The sequence below is a fragment of the Coenobita brevimanus genome, chromosome 80 (genome assembly GCF_032717465.1).
Source record: "Coenobita brevimanus isolate Jiangsu-jjx chromosome 80, ASM3271746v2, whole genome shotgun sequence".
NCBI classification, from domain to species: Eukaryota; Metazoa; Arthropoda; class Malacostraca; order Decapoda; family Coenobitidae; genus Coenobita; species Coenobita brevimanus.
In genome coordinates, this window is record NC_137033.1 from 23,750,683 (window position 1) to 23,770,458 (window position 19,776).

The window sequence follows — 19,776 nt, forward strand, 5'->3', positions numbered from 1 at the left end:
AGAGTAGAGAATTCAGAAGAAACAAGTTCAGTAGCACGAGAGCAAGATAAGTCGTTGCGTACATATACACAACAGCCACCTTTGGCTTTGAAATGAGTATAGAGAAAGTAGGAGGATACAGAAAAGGGTTTGCTGTCAGTTGCCTCAGACAGCTGAGTCTTGGTTAAGAAGAGAAGGTGAGGTTTAGAGGAGGAGAGGCAGTGTTCTACAGACAGAAAGTTAGAGGAATGGCCACGAATGTTGCAGAAATGAAGAAGTGAGTAAGACAGTGGTTCCAGGCATGATGATGAATCACCGGGAGAGGGTTGGATGGTGGGGGCATTTATGGTCCCTCCCCCCCCCCCGGGATTCCTAGGCATGGTTATAGTAAGCCTTTTTTTTTTTTTTTTTTTTTTTTACTTTGGAAAGGTAATGTACAGTAGTGTGTACTGTGCACGTAGACTATGTTGACAGTTAGAGAAAATTGTATTGGAGAGCATGCTGGCCTACTCTCTGTGTTACTGAAACACTGTAAAGGTTCAGCAAAGGGGGATGGTCAGGAACTATACTCTGTTTTTTTTATTGAGGCGAAGATTCACTTGACAGGTTGGTGATGATTTTGAATAACATCGTTGTATTTCAGATAATTAGGCTACTAGGTTTCGATTCACATTACCGGTAATTATTTGAAATACAAAGATGTTATTCAGACATGTTGCATTCAGCCAATCATCATCAACCTGTCAAGTGCATCATCGCCTCGATAAAAAAAAAAACTGAGTATAGTCCCGAGGGCTGATGAAACAGGAGCTCCAGCTCTCCCTGTCATCAGCTTTCCATCCACCTTGGAAGTACTGCCCTGCTCGACTGGTGATATATATATATATATATATATATATATATATATATATATATATATATATATATATATCGACTGGTGATATATATATATATATATATATATATATATATATATATTATATACATATATATATATATATATATATATATATATATTATATACATATATATATATATATATTATATACATATATATATATATATATATATATATATATATATATATATATATTATATACATATATATATATATATATATATATATATTATATACATATATATATATATATATATATATATATATATATTATATATATATATATATATATATATATATATATATATATATATATATATATATATATATATATATATATTGTATATTAGTTAAGCTATCAATTCATTACGAGAGGAGTAACCATACCTGGCTTTCATACTGGGAGTAGGAATGTGGGAGGGGTGGACTAGTCAGGTTGATCAAGGAATTGAGGATCTCCGGGGTCTTGGGTGTGGTGCAGGAGCCCTCGCCAGCAGCCGGCGGTGGCGGCGTTAGATTGACGTTCAGGTACATTGTGCGTGGTGAGCCTGGAACACCAACAAAGCATTGCACAATGTACACCTCATTCACATTACAGATGGTATTTGTTATACAGGATGGTCCATATATTGCGCATCCCAATTCTTGTGTGTTGAGACGATTCGTTTGGTAACAGAATAATCTAGCTTGCCTCATTTTGTACTCCCTCCTCTTTCATGATTTTCGGTTTCTTCGTTTTTCCATCCACTGATCACATGACTGATCAATAATTTCCAGAAGAAGCAACAGATTCAAAAAGTAGCTGCACTCCCCACACCAGTAAATTGAGCCTTCCCCCTGTGGGTGCAATATATGGACCGTCCTGTTTGTCTGAAATGTATTTTAAAAAGTCAGAAATTTTACAACATATTTGGTGTTGCAAAGTGGAGGAAGCGGCATATCAGCTTTAAAGGTATATTTCTGTAATATTTCTGCACTGTAGATAAGAATTAACAACATGAAATAAAAAAACATACAGTATATAATGGGGACTTGCTGAACTTATCTTCACGCATGTGACCTTTACTCATTACATTTGCACAAAATATAGAAGCCAGAATAAAAAAAAAACAGCAACCAAAAGTAGCTTAGCAACGCACTATACATTTACTGACTGCACAGATGAATGGAGAATCTGTAAGAAATAAGAGCCTGGGTTACCTGATCACCTGATTCATCACTGTCATCCTCTTAATTAGACAAATCAGAAAAACTCTTTTGAAAGGAAAACCCACACAACCGTCAAAGGAAAACAAACACAGATGTCTATAAGGAAAAGGCGAAGTTTGTGGACGAACTCACTGCATTAGCCACTCGTCTCCAATCTGTCTCTCATGCCTTCCGCTAAAGAATTCATCTCCATTAAAACTTTATTAAGACCCATAAACCTAGGGAAGACCCATCATCAGTACTGCCCGACCAGTCGTGAGCTATAGTTTTTGCACACCTGCTACTCCTACCCTTGGCTGGAGGAAGCTTCACAATGAATAAGGTCCTGTTCTTCCCTGTTAGCCCCATTAATCTGATGATTTTTTTTTTCTTTTTACCCTCCACCTGACGAAGTCAGAGGAGAGTATTGTTATCACAGGGATGACCAAGATACGTGGCGTAGATATTTTCGTGTCTTGAGCAAATCTCAGAAAGTATTAACTGCAGAATTATGAAATTTCACATAGTTATGTGTCTTATCGTTAACTGGTGCCTTTTGTTAGGTAGAATGCTGTGTCTTCAGTAGTAAAAAAAAAATCTGAGATTTCAATGCGCCCTACACAAGTAATCTGAAGCCACAACTCAGAAAGTATTCACTATAGTCATGAAATTTCACATAGTTATGTGTCTTATAGTAAACTGGTGACTTTTGTAAGGTAGAATGCTGTCTTCAGTGTTTGAAGGAAAAAAAAAATCTGAGATTTCAAGGCGCCATACCCAAGTAATCTGAAGCCACAACTTAGAGTATTCACTATAGTCATGAAATTTCACAGTTATGTGTCCTATAGGGAATTGGTGCCTTTTGATAGGTAGAATGTTGTGTCTTAAGTTTTTTTTTTTTTTTAATAATGAAAATCTAAAAAAAAAAAATCTCAGAACTTTCAATGCAACCTGTTGTCTCTGTGGTATACAAAGGGGGGAGGGTTAGGGTCGTTAGGCACTTGGTTAGGTTTACTGGGAGGTGAGGGGTATGTGCTTGGTCAGGTGGAGGGCTGGAATAGCGTAACTTTGCCTTTTTTTTTTTTTTTTTTGCTTCTTGTATTACAAAATTTCAGTCAGGATATTTAAAAGAAAAAAATATGAGGAAATTAAAAATATGTACTGGTGGTTTGGGCTAGTAAACAGACGATAACTCACACATTCCTTGTGCTTCCTCTTTCCATATTTCTAGAGTCTAGACTCTATCTCACCTTATATCCCAAGTTGGAACTAATGGTTGACTAAGGATACATTATATATATATATATATATATATATATATATATATATATATATATATATATAAACACACACACACACACACACACATTTTAATAATGTATGCGTACATATATCACCGACTCTGTAATCAATGAATGAACTTCGGTTAAGCTTCTGGCCGTCAGTTTTGATGTAAAACTTTTTTAGACAAATCTGCGCTTAGTTGCCTCGTCATTATCTCATAGGGAAAGGTATAAAAATCTAATCGAATGATACTATTTTTCGGAACTGGCCTTATTCGCATATCCTGCCCTTCATGGAGTACAGCTCTCCTGTCTGCTGCAGAGTCTAACTGATGGCTCTTGGATCGTGTTTTAATAAGAATAGGTTTCTCAATCTACACCAACATCGTCTTCTTATTGGGTCTCTACATTGTAAGATATTTCTTAATGTTAACCATCCTTTGCATACAATATTTCCACCAACTTTTCAACAAGTCTGTGTTACTTTATATTAATTAACCGTTAAGACGCAAGACATTGTTCTTGTTAAGTACATTACAATATTGCATGCATTTTTCTTCTATCAGGCACTAAACTGTGGAATATACCTCCTAATGAAACTAGTAAATGATTACTATGCCAGAACACCGGATTCTGGGATTCTGAAGATGAAATCACGTTTTCCCGTGTGTGTGTGTGTGTGTGTGTGTGTGTGTGTGTGTTTAAGGATTCTGACCTTGAAATCTATCACAAATCACTAGTTTCCGAGTTTTAGACCAGCCGATCCCATCCGAGAAATTGCGTGTTTTTTTTTTTTTTCGGAGATTTTCAATGTAAAAATTGGCCAAAATACAAAAATAACCAAGGGAAACATAAGCCGATCCCATCCGAGAAATTGCGTGTTTTTTTTTTTTTTTCGGAGATTTTCAATGTAAAAATTGGCCAAAGTACAAAAATAACCAAGGGAAACATAAGGTCATCGGAAATAATTACACAAATCATAAAGCTCAATTAAATAAGGGGAAAAATCAATTACATAAGGGAATAAAAACATTGAAAACCTATTCGTTTTTCCATGTTAATGGTGAAAATCAATGAAACGATAGAACTACAAGCCATTTTAGGCATTAACCTACTTTAACGCTCTTAACCTAACCTAGATCCATGTAATGTAGCCTACCCGAGACCAATATCCAGCCTTATCTTAGTCGTCCACCGTAGGTGGGACACACCTATTGCACGGGCAGCAAGGAGCCCATCTTAGGAATCACATAGGCAGTCCATCTTGTGAATAGCTCAGAAATTGAAAACATGAGAAAGACCCAGTTCTGTCCCTTTGACTGGCTGAAAACGGGACCATGATTCACCAGTGACAACAAAAGCATACTGCCTTCTAGCATAATGAATTGCGCACCATCGAGAAACAAAAGTGTATCGCCTTTAATGAAACTTATGAAAGAAATGAAAAACAAATCACCAACACAGACACACATTAAAGATCCCACAATATCTCACTTATTTTTAATCTGCGGAAGAAACGTCACAGAATAAACAACTGTGAATTCCCTGTACAGTATTAGTCCTTAGGAGTACAGTGTTGTGGCTTTGTAAACATTTTCCATTATATTGTGGATACAAACTGTGTTCAGGCACTTAAAACTGGGGTTACTGCATTCTTCCTCTGTCAGTAATTGCTTATTGACAACATTTACCCCCCCTACTGGAACCCTTTGGGGTAGGCTTATAAAGGCTGCTTATACTATATTCAGTGCATCTCCCATTGCCAACACTCTGATTCCTTTGCTCATGAAAGTTCCTTAGTGCAGCTCAGCAACCAAGGACACTTTATCTACCCATCCTGTACCAACACAAACAAGGACCTCTGTCACATCTTGTGTCAGCAGCAGTAATGGTAGCCAGAAGGGTGGCTGCGGTGACACAGACTACCCTTGAAATATGCCTGCCCACCACAGGTGCCAGTCCAGATTTTCTGGAGAATACCCCTGGATCTCGCCAAAGAAATATACTTGGGCCATTCCATAATGAGGTTTGGCCACCCAATTTTCAAAATCGTAGCTACACTTATGGTCAGGGGTGAACATTACCCCCACGGATGCCCCCGCCTCTCCTTCTGAAGGTCCTGCAAAATGGATATCAACATAAGTCCCTTGGATGCTGTGGCCTACACGAATAAAGGTCTCTTCTTTCAATTTATAGGGTAGTATGTGCCTAGCTTTCTAAGGATCTCTGCTTTCAACTGCCTTGGCCACAAACTCACAAAAGATGTCAATTCTCACCTGATAACTTAATTGAATACATTAAAATTCGGCCAACTAAACTACTTTCTTTTACCTTATGTACTTCAAGTCTTACTGTCGTCACAAATAAAATATTATATAGTGAGGAAAGTATGCTCCATTATGGTATGTAAAAGAAAATCACCAAAGTAAATTAGCATACCGGCTCATTTCTGAGATCAACCTTGTTCTTAGCTCATTCCAGTGATGTTCATGCTCTCTAATTATTTGAATGAAATGAAATCATATCCATATATTTCTGGTAAATATGAAACTAATATAAAGTAATTTGACTGCAAGACGTTAGTAGACCTCAGGTGAATACTGTACGCAATGACGCTCTTGTCCTGCAAAAGGTATTGTGGTCGGTATAGAAACATTGGTATAATGTCTCATTTCCGGGACGAATATTTTTCTTAGCTCAAACACCAATTAATCACACTGACTCATACTCTTTCCCTACTATTTCAGTATGTGGAAAATTTATATTCAAATATCTGCATGTACCAACCTCAGGCACCATGTATTAGTCTTATTCGGCGCCCGTGATTTTGGTCGACAGTTTCGTTTTCCCATGTTTCCGGTTTTGAACACTGTACTTCTTTCATAGCTAAGTAACATTCGGTACATTCACTTTAGCATTTGCCAGATGATAAGCACTTCAAAACAAACATGCATCGAGATTTGTAATATTATGTTATGAATGCCATCACACCACTTGTTGTTTTATGAATTTTACTAACGGTTCTCCAATATTTTTCTTAGTAAATCATATCTAGAAAACTGGTATAATAAATAATTATTATATTATTGCAGAATTTATGAATGTTCACTAATAATTATCAAGGAAGGGATTTTAGAAAGTATGCGACTATGTGAGCCAGGAAGAGGTGACCAACTTCAACTGATTTATCAGGTGAGCATTGGCAGCTCTGGGGAGTTTGTGGCTAAGCGAATTTATGGCATAGTGTGTGCCATGCCTGGAAAGACATGGTTTCTCTTATCAAAGGGAACTCTCATCTGAACCCTTCGTTGGACAAAACCACATCCTTTCCCAAACAACCTCCTGCTGAGCTACCAGTACCTCTGAGAGGTATCTCTCAAACTTCCCTAGCCCTCCTGCTCCCCTTTTTTTCTCAGAATCTCTTTTAACCCCTTAACCACGGGACATCACTTTCGTGACGCTCGGGAGCAAGGGATCATACCGCGGGGCGTCACTTTTGTGATTCTGTGTTATTTTGAATTCAACCGGGCTTTCAAGTGTTGGCTTGTATCATCTATCAGTACTACCAGTGTCCAGCTATACTCCGTTCTGCTAGTGTCATCTGCACTCCCATCCACTGTTGACAATTTAGCCATTTTTCCCCCTGTCCTTGACTCCCCTTCTTACCTCCCTTCCATTACCCTCTCCTCCTGCCTGTCCAGATGTGCTGTGCTACACAAATCCTGGACGGATTTTTCCACTCATTTTATCCATTGAAATGTGCCCCATGCCCTATTCTTATACATAATAATATATAAAAGAAGGAGAAAAAGTAATTGATACTGCAAGATGTCTGGAATGGGATAATTATCACCTGGCGACATCCCACGTGCACTTGTCCGCTATTATTCCCTGTTACCTATTCTCGTAACAAAAATATATATAAGAAAGGAAGGAAGAAGCCTAAGCGATATTTACATTCACCTGGAACTACCTATTTTATTATGTATTGTCTAGTTTTCCTGCCAATCATTTCATAGCATATAAATTAGAAGCTGTCACCATGCTGACACTGTCAACCCTTCCCTGCCCCTAGGCCACATCATTCAGTTTACTGTCGTCTTTCAAGGTGAAACCACGTCCAATTCGCGCCTGTCCTTAGCCCCCTGCAAATGGCCCTGTGACCTCTACCCCTACTAAACCTCGTGTGGGAAGGGGTAAAAGGCTAAGTGACTCTGCTGTGGAACGTCTATCTATCTATCTATCTATTGCCAGACGCCTCAGTCCCGTTTGGGGTGGCCACAAACAAATCGCCTCCAAGTCGCCCTGTCCCCCGCCATTTCACTCCCCTGCTCCCAGCTCACGCCCCCATCTCTCATATACCTCTCCACCCCATCCCTCCGTCTCATCCTCGGCCTCCCCCTCCCTCTTTCCCCCTCCACCTCACTCACATACACTCTCTTCGTCAGTCTTTCACCCTCCATCCTCTCCACATGGCCAAACCACCTCAGTGTATTCCTCATAACGCTTCCTATCACATCCACATCAACACCACAACGCTCCTTTATATCCTCATTCGTCAGCCTGTCTCTCCATGTGACTCCACAGGCTCCTCTTAAATAACTCATTTCCACTGCTCTCACTCTTGACTTGTGTCCTTCCAACAACGTTCAAGCTTCACTTCCGTACGTTAGAGTTGGTATCACAATACTGTCATGTAGTAACTTTTTCACTTCCATGCTCACTTCCCTGTTTCTTATCACTGCTTTCAAGGAACCAGCAACCTTTCTTCTCTGCTGTACCCTTTCAAGCACTTCACCCTCCAAACCTCCATCCTTACTCATCACACTACCCAGGTACTTAAACGTACTCACATTTTCCAATTCCTCACCATCCAACCTCGCTGTACATTCACTGACTTCATCTCTCTCAAAGACCATCACTTTACTCTTCCCTACATTCACCTTTAGATTCCGTCTCAAAGACCATCACTTTACTCTTCCCTACATTCACCTTTAGATTCCGTTTCTTACACACTCCCCCAAACTCATCCACCAAGCCTTGCAGCTCTCCTTCGTCTTCACTCAACAACACAGTATCATCTGCAAACAACAGTACAGTGAGTTTCCAAACACTATCCTCTCTCACCATGGCCACTCCAACATCCACTACCCTACCTTGTACCTCTTTTATTACCCCATCCATGTACAGATTGAACAACCATGGAGACATGACACATCCCTGTTTCAACCCAACCTTCAAAGAGAAAAATTCACTTAGTTCACCATCCACACGCACTGCAGCCTTCGCACCATCGTACATACTCTTCACAGCATTCAACAACTTTCCATCTACTCCATATATTCTTAACACTTTCCACAATCCTTGTCTATCCACCCTGTCATATGCTTTCTCCAAATCCATGAATGCCGCATACAACTTCTTTCCCTTCTCTAGAAACTTTTCCACTAAAGATCTGAGAATGAATATCTGATCTACACAACCTCTTCCCTTCCTAAAGCCTCCCTGTTCTTCTCCAACTAATTTCTCTGTTCTTTCTCTAACTCTGTCAATAAGTAACCTACCATACACTTTTCCTATTATACTAAGAAGACAAATGCCCCTATGGTTACCACACACTTCTTTTTCCCCTTTTCCTTTGTACATGGGAATAATTATACCTGACTTCCAATCCTCCGGGACTCTACCTTCCTCCCAGGCCAATCTGCACATCTTCCACATCCATTCTACTACTATCTCTCCCCCATGCTTCAGCATTTCACCACACACTTCATCAATTCCTGGAGCTTTCCCCAATTTAACTTTCTTCATTGCTTCCACAACTTCTATCCTACTGATTTCTTCCTGTCTTCTCACCTCCCTCCTTCTCCTGGCTAATTTATCAATGATAATGATGGACAGTGACTACGATCTTTCTGGTGACTCTAAAATAGTGCAAGTGGAAATGTAAATAATGTGTAAATAATGTGTAAATAGCAAGTGAAAGCAATGAATGTAAATACAACTGAACAGTGGAAAATAGTTTTATAAGTTACTGCAAGTGACATTGCATAACATAGTGTAAATAAAATAGAAATGTAAATAATGTAAATAAAATAGAGAATGTAAATAGAAATGTAAATAGTTAGTAAAATAAGAATATAAGTATAAATACCTGGAGTAATGAAAGAGAAAGTGAAACCTTTGCTCTAGCGTGTATAAGTACATGGAGTAATAAAGTGAAAGTGAAAACTTTCGCTTTCTATGCTAGAAAGTGAATGCCTGGAGTGAAAATAAACTACTAGTACTGAAAGAAACTTATGGATAAATACTGTATATAAAAATAAGTGTAATAAAGTACTAGGCATATAAACTGTGAGTGTGTTTATGAATAATAAATGACAGCTCCGCCTCAGAATACCATCGGGAAACGAGCATGGGTGGAAAGCTCGTATGCGCTCGTAATTTATGTTGCTTTCACAGTTTTTTTTTTTTTTTAATATGGATTCCAAACTACTTGAATTCATAGAATAGTATTTGTAGTTATAATATCAGGCAGTGGCAACCATATTACGGGGTATCGGGAAGTGTAAAGTGGAGACTTCGATACCCAACTTCAGAAGTCTCCACATGTCCTACAGTAGTCGACGAAGGCTCAACAAACATCCCAGGAGAAAGCTGAAGGTATGTGCCATGTGCTTATATAGGCCTAATTATAATATTCTAGGACTAATAACTGATTTTTGGCAAATATTTTTAAAAAGTTAGTCGGAGCACGATTATCCCCACGGGAGGCACACGGCACACTTCCGACATCCATGCAGTTAAGGGGTTAACCACCATGGTTATCTTTGAAAGATCATATTGCATCTCTTGTAAAATCTGCTTCCAAGAGATTAGGTGGTCCAAGCCAACTCCGTACCTTCTTTATCCCTGCACAGTTGACTTTATACACGGGTTTTATTTGCCCCTGTGTAGAGTACAACTCTCATGTGTAGGGAGGCTCCCCACATACAGCTCTTCTCAATAGGGTGGAGTCAAAGGCTTTTCGTCTCATCAGCTCTCCTCTTACTGGCTCCCTTCAACCTCTGTCTCTCTGCTGTACTGTTGCATCTTTATCTTTTTTCTATTGCTACTTCAATGGCTGCTGCTCCTCTGAACTGTTTGTTTGCATCCCTCCACCTCTACGATGGGCGCGTAGCACCCGTCTGGCAGCAAACTCTCATCCCTTTTCTGTCCAACTCTCTAATGCAAGAGTTAACCGTTACTCCCAGTCCTTGATTTATGCAACGGGTCAACTCTGGAACTGTCTCTCTCTGTCTGTATTTCCTTGTTCCTATGATCTCCAGTCTTTCAAACGCAGTGTGTCCAGGCATCTCGAAATGAACGGATCTTGAATTTGGCTCTCTTTTGTATTGTTTTTGTTTTTTTCTTGGATGGAACGGTTTGCGGGCCCCTGACCTTTGGTTCCTTCTTTCTTGCATTAAAAAAAAATGGTGGTGCCCTGGGATGAGCAAACTGAGGCCTAGAACCTTGATGTAGAATTTGAAAGGGCGTATGCTAATAAAAATGGGGAGTCACTCTTGTATAGCTAATTCAGAATATGAAGCATTTGTATGAACACTACATCAGGAAATGTATAGCTATCACGATATAAGGCGTTGAGCATCCAGCTGAGTAAAAAATGATTGGCAGCTATTGGTATCTTACTTTGTCAAGGGACAGAAAATACTGTCTTCCCTACTTCAGAACTAGAAGCTCCAGAGGGAACAGGAGTATATTATCCTTCATTTCATGCTGGCCTATGGTCGACTCACGGCCACCCTCCTGTGGTAGGCGGTACAGCGTTCACTCCAAGAGGAGAGAGGTGATGATCAACTGGTCAAGGTGATTAGAGAAGTGGTCTGCTGTCTGAAAGGATGCAGATGCGATCCCAGGCAGGATCAGGAAAATTTGATCAAATGAATTTCGTTAAAACAAACCATACTGACCGTCCGCAAGACCTACTAAAACATTACAAAAACACCAAAACATCTACATGAGAAAAAAAATATATATATATGGACAGCAGATATTAGCACTGATGTGGTGATATGGAAAAGACCGATACTTTTCAGGATGGATGACCAGCCTACTTTTCTTGGTGGAATTTTAGATTACATGATCGAAAAATCTCCAGTGACCTCTTGTGAGATAGAACGTATGCAAGGTCATCAATCCGAGTGGAGCTCTCCACCCAATGGATAACCAAAAATAATAATGGCCCAAGTACCTTAATAATGCAATGAGAGAGAGAGAGAGAGAGAGAGAGAGAGAGAGAGAGACGTGATTCTGACACTTACTGCCCTCTCACTTTGGCACATCACCAATCTCAAAGCAACATGGCGGCCTGGCACTGATCCCGGCAGCGCCCACGACACCCAAAATACTTCACCTTGGTCAGCGGGCGTCCCGTTGACCCAGGATTGTCAACACTAGGGACCGTCATCTCTTCTGTTCAGGGTCCGAATACTCACTGGACCTCTAATACCGTGCATATAATGTATTACCAGATTAGAGCGTAAATGACATCAGAGATCAGTAAGGTGTACTATACTAAATGGTAAGTAAGAGATGCCCGGTACTATAAAGCCTCCCAAACCCACGAGAATACAACCCTTTGGGGCCGTGTTCTCGTCAGCTGAGAGCGCATTCTGGTGCTGGCGGTTTATGTTGCATATTACAAATAATTATTCATTTTTGTGCTGTTGAGATCGTAATAACTTTGTGATGGATCGCATGAATGTAGGATAAGAATTAATTTGCCTGATGAATACAGAAATATGCTGGTAAGGAAAAGATGCTAGGTAGATTCCATAACCAACGAGAATCCGGCTTTGTGCGGCAACTGGTCTACGAAGCATTTCTTCCATGGCGATTTTTCTTCATGCTATACATTAACACTGACGCTGTTTACATCGTTTTGATATCAACACAGTCTGCAACAAACACATACAAAAGAATACTGAGGTGTAATGTACAGAGTAGATCACTAAGGAAGAGGTGCTAAAAATCTCAAAAGCAACTTAGAATACGACCCTAGGAGGCTTCTACCTTTTACTTTAGGGTATGACAGATTACTACAATGTATGAAGACATTAATAGCAGAAAAAAGGCACAGGAATACAATAAGCAAAATATACCGCTAGGGAAAGGGTGCAACGAAACTTCCTATGCAGGTAGGAATATGAACCAAGAACCTGAACGTCGCCAACTCACCTTTCCACGAGGTTTAGGAGTAAATTCGGTAAAAATTCACTGCCCTGTATTCATACTCCATCACAGACTGATCCAACGTCACGTAACCACCCCCTCCCCCTCCCGCTTACCGGTACACCATAACACCAGTCCTTAATATGATAGGTCTAGCATGTACTATCAAGGGACGCTGGGTATCAGCACCCAACAAGTGACATGTAACGGTGTGAGAGCTCTCTATTGCACGTGGGAGGACTGTTGAAACTTAGAGAACGAACTGTTTCATCTGTCAAGAGTTGTATGAATAAAAATTATTCGGTATAAAAACATTTGCAATTACACACATACACACACACACACACACACACACACACACACACACACACACACACACACACACACAGACGAAGGTATGGCGAGTAAGGTCTCAAGGATAAATATTTCATTATACATTACGACGTTCTTATCATCAGAGTAGAAAAAGTGATTGTACCAATCATCTCCTTCCACACTGTTGATGACGTGATGCCAGGTGGTGGCTATAAGGTACTCCTACTGTACTGCTGCTAACAACACTGCATACCCCTTTTTCTACGCCTTCATAACGTACATTGCACAGCTATTCTCTCTCTCTCTCTCTCTCTCTCTCTCTCTCGATATATATATATATATATATATATATATATATATATATATATATATATATATAAGGTGTAATGGGCGAAATAAATACCTGAGAAAGAGGTGTAACGTCTCTCTCACTCAGGATACGGTTTCAAATGACTTTTTCTTTTTTTTAACCTGACGAAGATCCCTAAATCCTTTCAGCACAGCTGATGGGCATGTGTAGTTAGATTGGAGGAGTGATTCGAGTAGTAACCAAGGAGACTCCTTGTTGCATCATAAGTTAAGGTCGTAGAATCTGGTTCAGTCATGGCTTTATAGTCAAGTTATGAAAATCGACCAGTTCTGCTACGTAAAAACAAACCGTCAGTGATAAGATGGTGAAGATGACGATGGTAATGTAAAGTGGTTGTGTTGTGTGATTGTGGGAGTTGTGGGTGGTTTGGATGGTGAAGATGACGATGGTAATGTAAAGTGGTTGTGTTGTGTGGCTGTGGGAGTTGTGGGTGGTTTGGATGGTGAAGATGACGATGGTAATGTAAAGTGGTTGTGTTGTGTGGCTGTGGGAGTTGTGGGTGGTTTGGGAGTGCCGGGACAGTTGGAGACAAAGACCACCTAATACTGTATTTCACCTCCTCTACTTTTCATTGTTCTCTAGTGGCTAAAATTCCGAAACTGAGAGAGGTTTGACATGTTTCTCTGATATTTTTCCTTAATATGATGCCTCAATGAAGAGAGTTAAGAAGATGTAGCAAGTGTGAAGAAGGCGCAGTGGAATAGTATATAAACTCTTGTCCACAACTGTACGTGGTGATGGTCGCGGTGTGCTTGCTGTGTGAGGTCAAGACAGATGGTCGTGGATGAAGACAGCGGTGATGATATTAGCGAAGGTTTTCATGCACAGGATGTCCTATGCTAAACATTTAATATTATAGATGTCATCCCCTGGTAACATATAATGATCAACTGGTTCACAGAATCAAGCTAAAAATTTACTAGTTGACAGAATAAAACTGTAAATAATTGCCATTATTACAGTGTCTTATTTGATGGAAATGGAGATCAATGTCAAGCAGTGTTCATCACTGCCATCTTAAATGAATTTTGAGCTTGCGGATGGAATTTATATGTATATATGTAGTGTGATAGCGGCTGAAAAGCGGGAAAGCAGCTGGGGTTGATGAGGTGTACAGTATGCAGAGATGATTAAGTGTAGTGGAAAAAGCGGAATGATGTGCTTGTTGGAGATATGTAAAAAGGCATGGATGAGCGAAACTGTGCCAGCAAAGTGGAAAATGGCTGTGATTGTACCTCTGTACAAAAATAGAGGTGAGCGAAGTAAGTGCAAGAATTATAGTGGGATAAGTTTATTGTATGTCATAGGGAAGGTATATGGAGGAATCATTAATGAGAAAGTAAGAGAGATATCAGAAGTCCTAGTGAGTGATGAACACGGTGGCTTTAGGAGCGGGAGGGGATGTGTGGGTCAAATATTTGCTGTGAGACGCAGTGGAGAAGGCTTGTGAGAAGGACTGAGTGTTTACGGTATGGCGTTTATGGATCTGGAAAAAGCATACGACAGAGTAAACAGAGATGGATTGTGGAAGGTTTTGCGCATGTACGATGTAGATTGTCAGCTGCTAGGTGCCGTCAAGAGTTTTAATGATGGTAGTGAGGCATGTGGACAAGTAGCTAAATGGGCATGTAAGTGAATGGTTCACGATCAGTGTGGGCGTGCGACAATATATATATATATATATATATATATATATATATATATATATCTATAAATATATATATATATATATATATATATAAGAAAATGAAAACAACAGCAATGTCTAAGAAAGAATGAAAAGTACAATTCACAACTGTCTTCGTACAGTTGCAAACAGTAACAATGCTACACATTTTAGCTGAAAAAGTATAAAACTAACTTCATATTCTGAACAGTTTGAATGATTGCGAAGACTGCATCACTGGACTAGAATTACTGTCTCGTTTATATTACCGTAATGAAGTGAACTAACAATTGTGTTCGTAATTTTGGGGTCATTCTCTCTGAACATACACGGGAAGTAAACACCACAACTTGAGCAAATTATACAAGTTACATCCATTCCTGGTTCCTCCTGAAGTGCTCTACTACCTCGGGATCATACAGGCAAACAACTGTAGAAAAAAAAATATATTATGGCTTAGGAGCCGTGCCACTAGTGAACAAGTCCTTGGTGACACCCTCTCTCTCTCTCTCTCTCTCTCTCTCTCTCTCTCACACACACACACACACACACACACACACACACACACACACACACACACACACACACACACACACACACTTCCTCCCCATTCCTTTCATTAACCCTTAATACGGTACCTATTGTTCTGTTTATTGTTAATATTTTTTGAAGCACCTATTCATAGGATATTTCACCCCTGTAATTCGAAAAGTCAATCCTAACCTGAGCAAAATTTTCTGGCCTAGATCAGGAGAAGAGAAAAAAGTAAGTTAGTCGGCTTGAAGTGGTTACTAATGGTGAGGTGACTGGCGAATATCCCAAGCGAGGAGTGTCTCGTTAGTTTGGCGTGGATCTCCTCGGGGTGACGGGTCCGATGTGGAGGCGGGAATGGCGTGACCTCGGCAGGGTGCGGGTTGCGGAAGACGGGAATCTTATTTATACACTCTTCTAAGTTTAACTGTGTTTACAACTGCTTGTATGTGCTTTTGCCTTCATCCTTACAGCTACTAATCGCTTCACAAATTACATTAAGTAGTAAAGGAGAAAAAATACAACAAAACAAATTACCTCTAACAATACGTGAATTGTTTATCGTACAAAACAGTTAGAAGCCTTTATAAATACACCTCCGGGAGAGGAGGCGTATTCATAAAGAATTTTAGCTAGCTTCTACGACAAACATATCTCTAGAGTATATCAGGAATGGTTAAGTTTGTATTTTTCGTATTAATATTCATTCTAGTTGGGTTATGAATTATTTGATGGCTATATGAGTGAAGATAAAAACTATAACAAACAATCTTATACACATCTTAGGCTCAGGAAATTTGTGATCACGGTCCCACCAGTCTCTGCCAGTTGGCTCGCCAAGTTCTACCTTGTACATTAGATCATGTGTTTAAAAATAATTTCTTTTTGAACTAACATGCAAAGATTTTAGCACAATACATGCAGTTTGAAACATGCCACCCAGGGTGATGCATAATTCCAGTGCTGACTCAGATGAATACAAGTTTCATATTCATTTTCTCTCTCAAAAGGCATAATTTCGCACAAGCCTCATCTAGCACAAAGGAAACAATATCGCTACTACAGCCAAGATGTCTTCAGTTATGTCCAGCAGAACGATCAAGTGTACCAATAATACCATGTTGCTGACCCCTTAAATTCGGTCCCTCTACATATTTCGTGGGTTACTCTTACTGCCACCCGACGATTTTTTTCAACGTGAGACAGACGACTAGTGTCGAGGTCAATAAATGCTTTAGCATTTATTTTCTCCATGAAGGTGGTAGCAATAACAGAAACACAAAAGAGGTAATCAGGGTGAAGAGGACAGCCAGGTAGACAACAGATAACATGAAGTGCTACTAGGGTTAACATTTAACACGGGGACAAAGTGGGGGTCCAGTAAGGATATATATATGGGCCACGGATCGTACCGGTATTTATAAGATTACTTATTTATACTTTCATCCTCCCTCCTACAGCTGCCAATCATGTCACAAACTCAAATTAATAGTCAAGTCTGTAATGCGACTAAAACTGATCCCTGGCAAAGAAGAAATTGCTATGAAGACTTATTTATTGCAGAAAATGGTTCTGATCCGCTGCCAAAACATCTCTTAGACGGGGATTCAGTGAAAAAAAAAAAAAATAGCAGACAGTTTCAGCGTAACTAGTTTTCTTTTCTTTTTTTTCGGGAAAGACAAGGTAAGCATAAAAGCATGCCCGTACGGTTAGGACGTTGCTTCACAAATAAACTTACATATGAGTACACAGGAGTATATGGGATGTTCATATAATACGATCCCTATTGGCCTATGATGAAGTTATCTACTGGGAAATACCTATTTGACCAATGTGTGTGAAAAAAGATAGAAAAGAGGAAGGGTCTTCCGCGTCTCCCACGCCCTCTGGCAAAAAAGCCGGTAGGAAAATGACAGTAAAACCCTAAGACTGTTAGAGGCATTAATATGGACTTTTTATCCAAGACAAAAGAAGAGAATGCTCTTCAAAATTTCTAGTCTACAAATATATATAAAAAAAGAACACACAATTGCAGAATGCTCTCATAATTAAACAAACCATCCCTGACATAACTAAAAAAAAAAAAATGAAGGACAAGGAAAGGAGGCTGACAATTCTCCTGTCTTCTGTTATACCTGCAGAACAAACTTAGGTACAAGAGGGAAATAATCGTTACTTTGTTAGTGAATCTGGACTCAGGAGTGTGGGTGAAACCAGCTTGTAAAAGGTAGGTTAGTGGCTGGTGTGGACAGTTGTGGGCGAGACCCTTGGTCTGGTTGATGTGGGCAGTTCTGACACCGTTTATGGGTAGAGCGTACTACAACAGGTGTGGGGTGAGAAAGGTCGCAAGAGAGGAGTGAGGGCGTCGGAACAAGCATGGGATCACTGGAGCATGTGTGGAAAACGGTGATGTAAATAGCTTCGCTGGCAATTTGGCAGGTATGAGGGGAGAGAAGAGGGATAAATTAACAAATTATAACTCGGCGCATACTTTATAACAGTATCAGTTAATGCAAACCGTAGGAAAAAGGGGAGTGGGGAAGCGGGTTCTGATGCATAACAAGAAACAAGGTTTCTTTTGTTCATTCAGAAATAAGAGACAAACCAAAAGCCAGATGCTCTGTATCTTCATTGTGATTTTTTTTTCCTTAATGCAAGAAAGAAGGAACCAAAGGCCACGAGCCCGCAAACCGTTCCATCCAAGAAAAAACAAAAAACAATACAAAGGAGAGCTAAATTCAAGATCCGTTCATTTCGAGATGCCTGGACACACTGCGTTTGAAAGACTGGAGATCATAGGAAGTAGGAAATACAGACAGAGGGAGACAGTTCCAGAGTTGACCTGTTGCATAAATGAAGGACTGGGAGTAACGGTTAACTCTTGCATTAGAGAGTTGGACAGAAAAGGGATGAGAGTTTGTTGCTGGACGGGTGCTATACAAACCCGTCATAGAGATGGAGCGATGCAAACAGTTCAGATGAGCAGTGACCATTGAAGAAGCGATAGAAAAAAGATAAAGATGCAACAGTGCGGCGAAGAGACAGAGGCTGAAGGAAGCCAGTAAGAGAAGGAGAGCTGATGAGATGAAAAGCCTTTGACTCCACCCTATTGAGAAGAGCTTTATGTGTAGAGCCTCCCCACACATGAGAATTGTACTCTAAACAGAGGCGAATAAAACCCGTGTATAAAGTCAACAACTGTGCAGGGGTAAAGAAGGTACGGAGTAGGCTTAGCACACCTAATCTCTTGGAAGCAGATTTTACAAGAGATGCAATATAATCTTTCCAAGGTAAGTCCCTAGTGAATGAAACCCCAAGCATGTTCAAGGATGATGCAGGATTAAGCTGAATATTATTAAACGTTAGTGGGTACTCCTGTGGAAGATTGTGTCTGGTTCATAGGTGTAAAAACTGAATTTTTGATGCATTAAAAACAACAAGATAATATTTACCCCAGTCAGAGATACGAGCCAAGTCAGAGATTAGGTGTGCCATTGCCCTATCCCTTGTTTGTTGAAGTAACTGCTGAGATGGACGTTGCAGGAACCGAATGGAAAGGTGAAGAGTGGAATCATCAGTGTACGAGTGGATAGGGTTAGACGTACAGCTAGGAAGGTCACTGATGAATAAAAGGAAGAGAGTGGCGATAGGACAGAGCCCTGAGGAATATCACTGTTGATAGATCTAGGAGAAGAACGATGGCCGTCTACAACAATGGCTATAGAACGACCAAAAAGGAAGCTATAGATGAAGGCACAGACAGAAGGATAGAAACCATAAAAGAGCAGTTTGGAAATTAAAGATTTACGCCAGACTCGATCGAAAGCCTTTGAGATGTCAAGTGCAATGGCAAAGCCTTCACCAAAGTCCCGAAAGGAGGATGACCAGGTGTCTGAAAGGTAAGTGAGAAGATCGCCAGTGGAGCGCCCCTGATGGAACCCATATTGACGATCAGAAAAAAGAATGTGGTAGGAAAAATGCTTTAAAATTTTTCTGTTAAGAACAAACTCGAAAACTTTTGAGACACAGGATGTTAAAGCAATTGGACGATAGTTAGAGGGTTGGGAATCGTCACCCTTCTTTGGAACTGGCTGAATGAGAGCAAACTTCCAGCAAGAAGGAAAGGTACAAGTTGACAGACAAAGGCAAAAGAGTTTTCCTAGGCAGGGTGTAAGCACTGAAGCACAGTTCTTGAGGACAACAGGAGAGACTCCATCAGGTCCATATGCCTTGTTAGTATTGAGGCCTGTGATGGCAGAAAATACATCAGCTGAAGAAATTTTAATGTCAGCCATGAGGAAGCCAGAGGGGAGAA

The 19,776-nt window shown here is 40.0% G+C and overlaps 1 protein-coding gene across 2 annotated transcripts in view; it reads right to left on the reverse strand.

Annotated features, from left to right (window-relative positions):
* LOC145409372 (uncharacterized) overlaps nt 1-19,776 on the reverse strand; it is a 145,401-nt gene that overhangs the window by 54,636 nt on the left and 70,989 nt on the right. For both annotated transcript variants that reach the window (XM_080279845.1, XM_080279844.1), the window contains exon 2: nt 1,265-1,425. In XM_080279845.1, coding sequence (XP_080135971.1) covers nt 1,265-1,411 — 147 coding nt within the window. In that variant the 5' untranslated portion in view covers nt 1,412-1,425. The remainder of the gene's footprint in view (nt 1-1,264; nt 1,426-19,776) is intronic.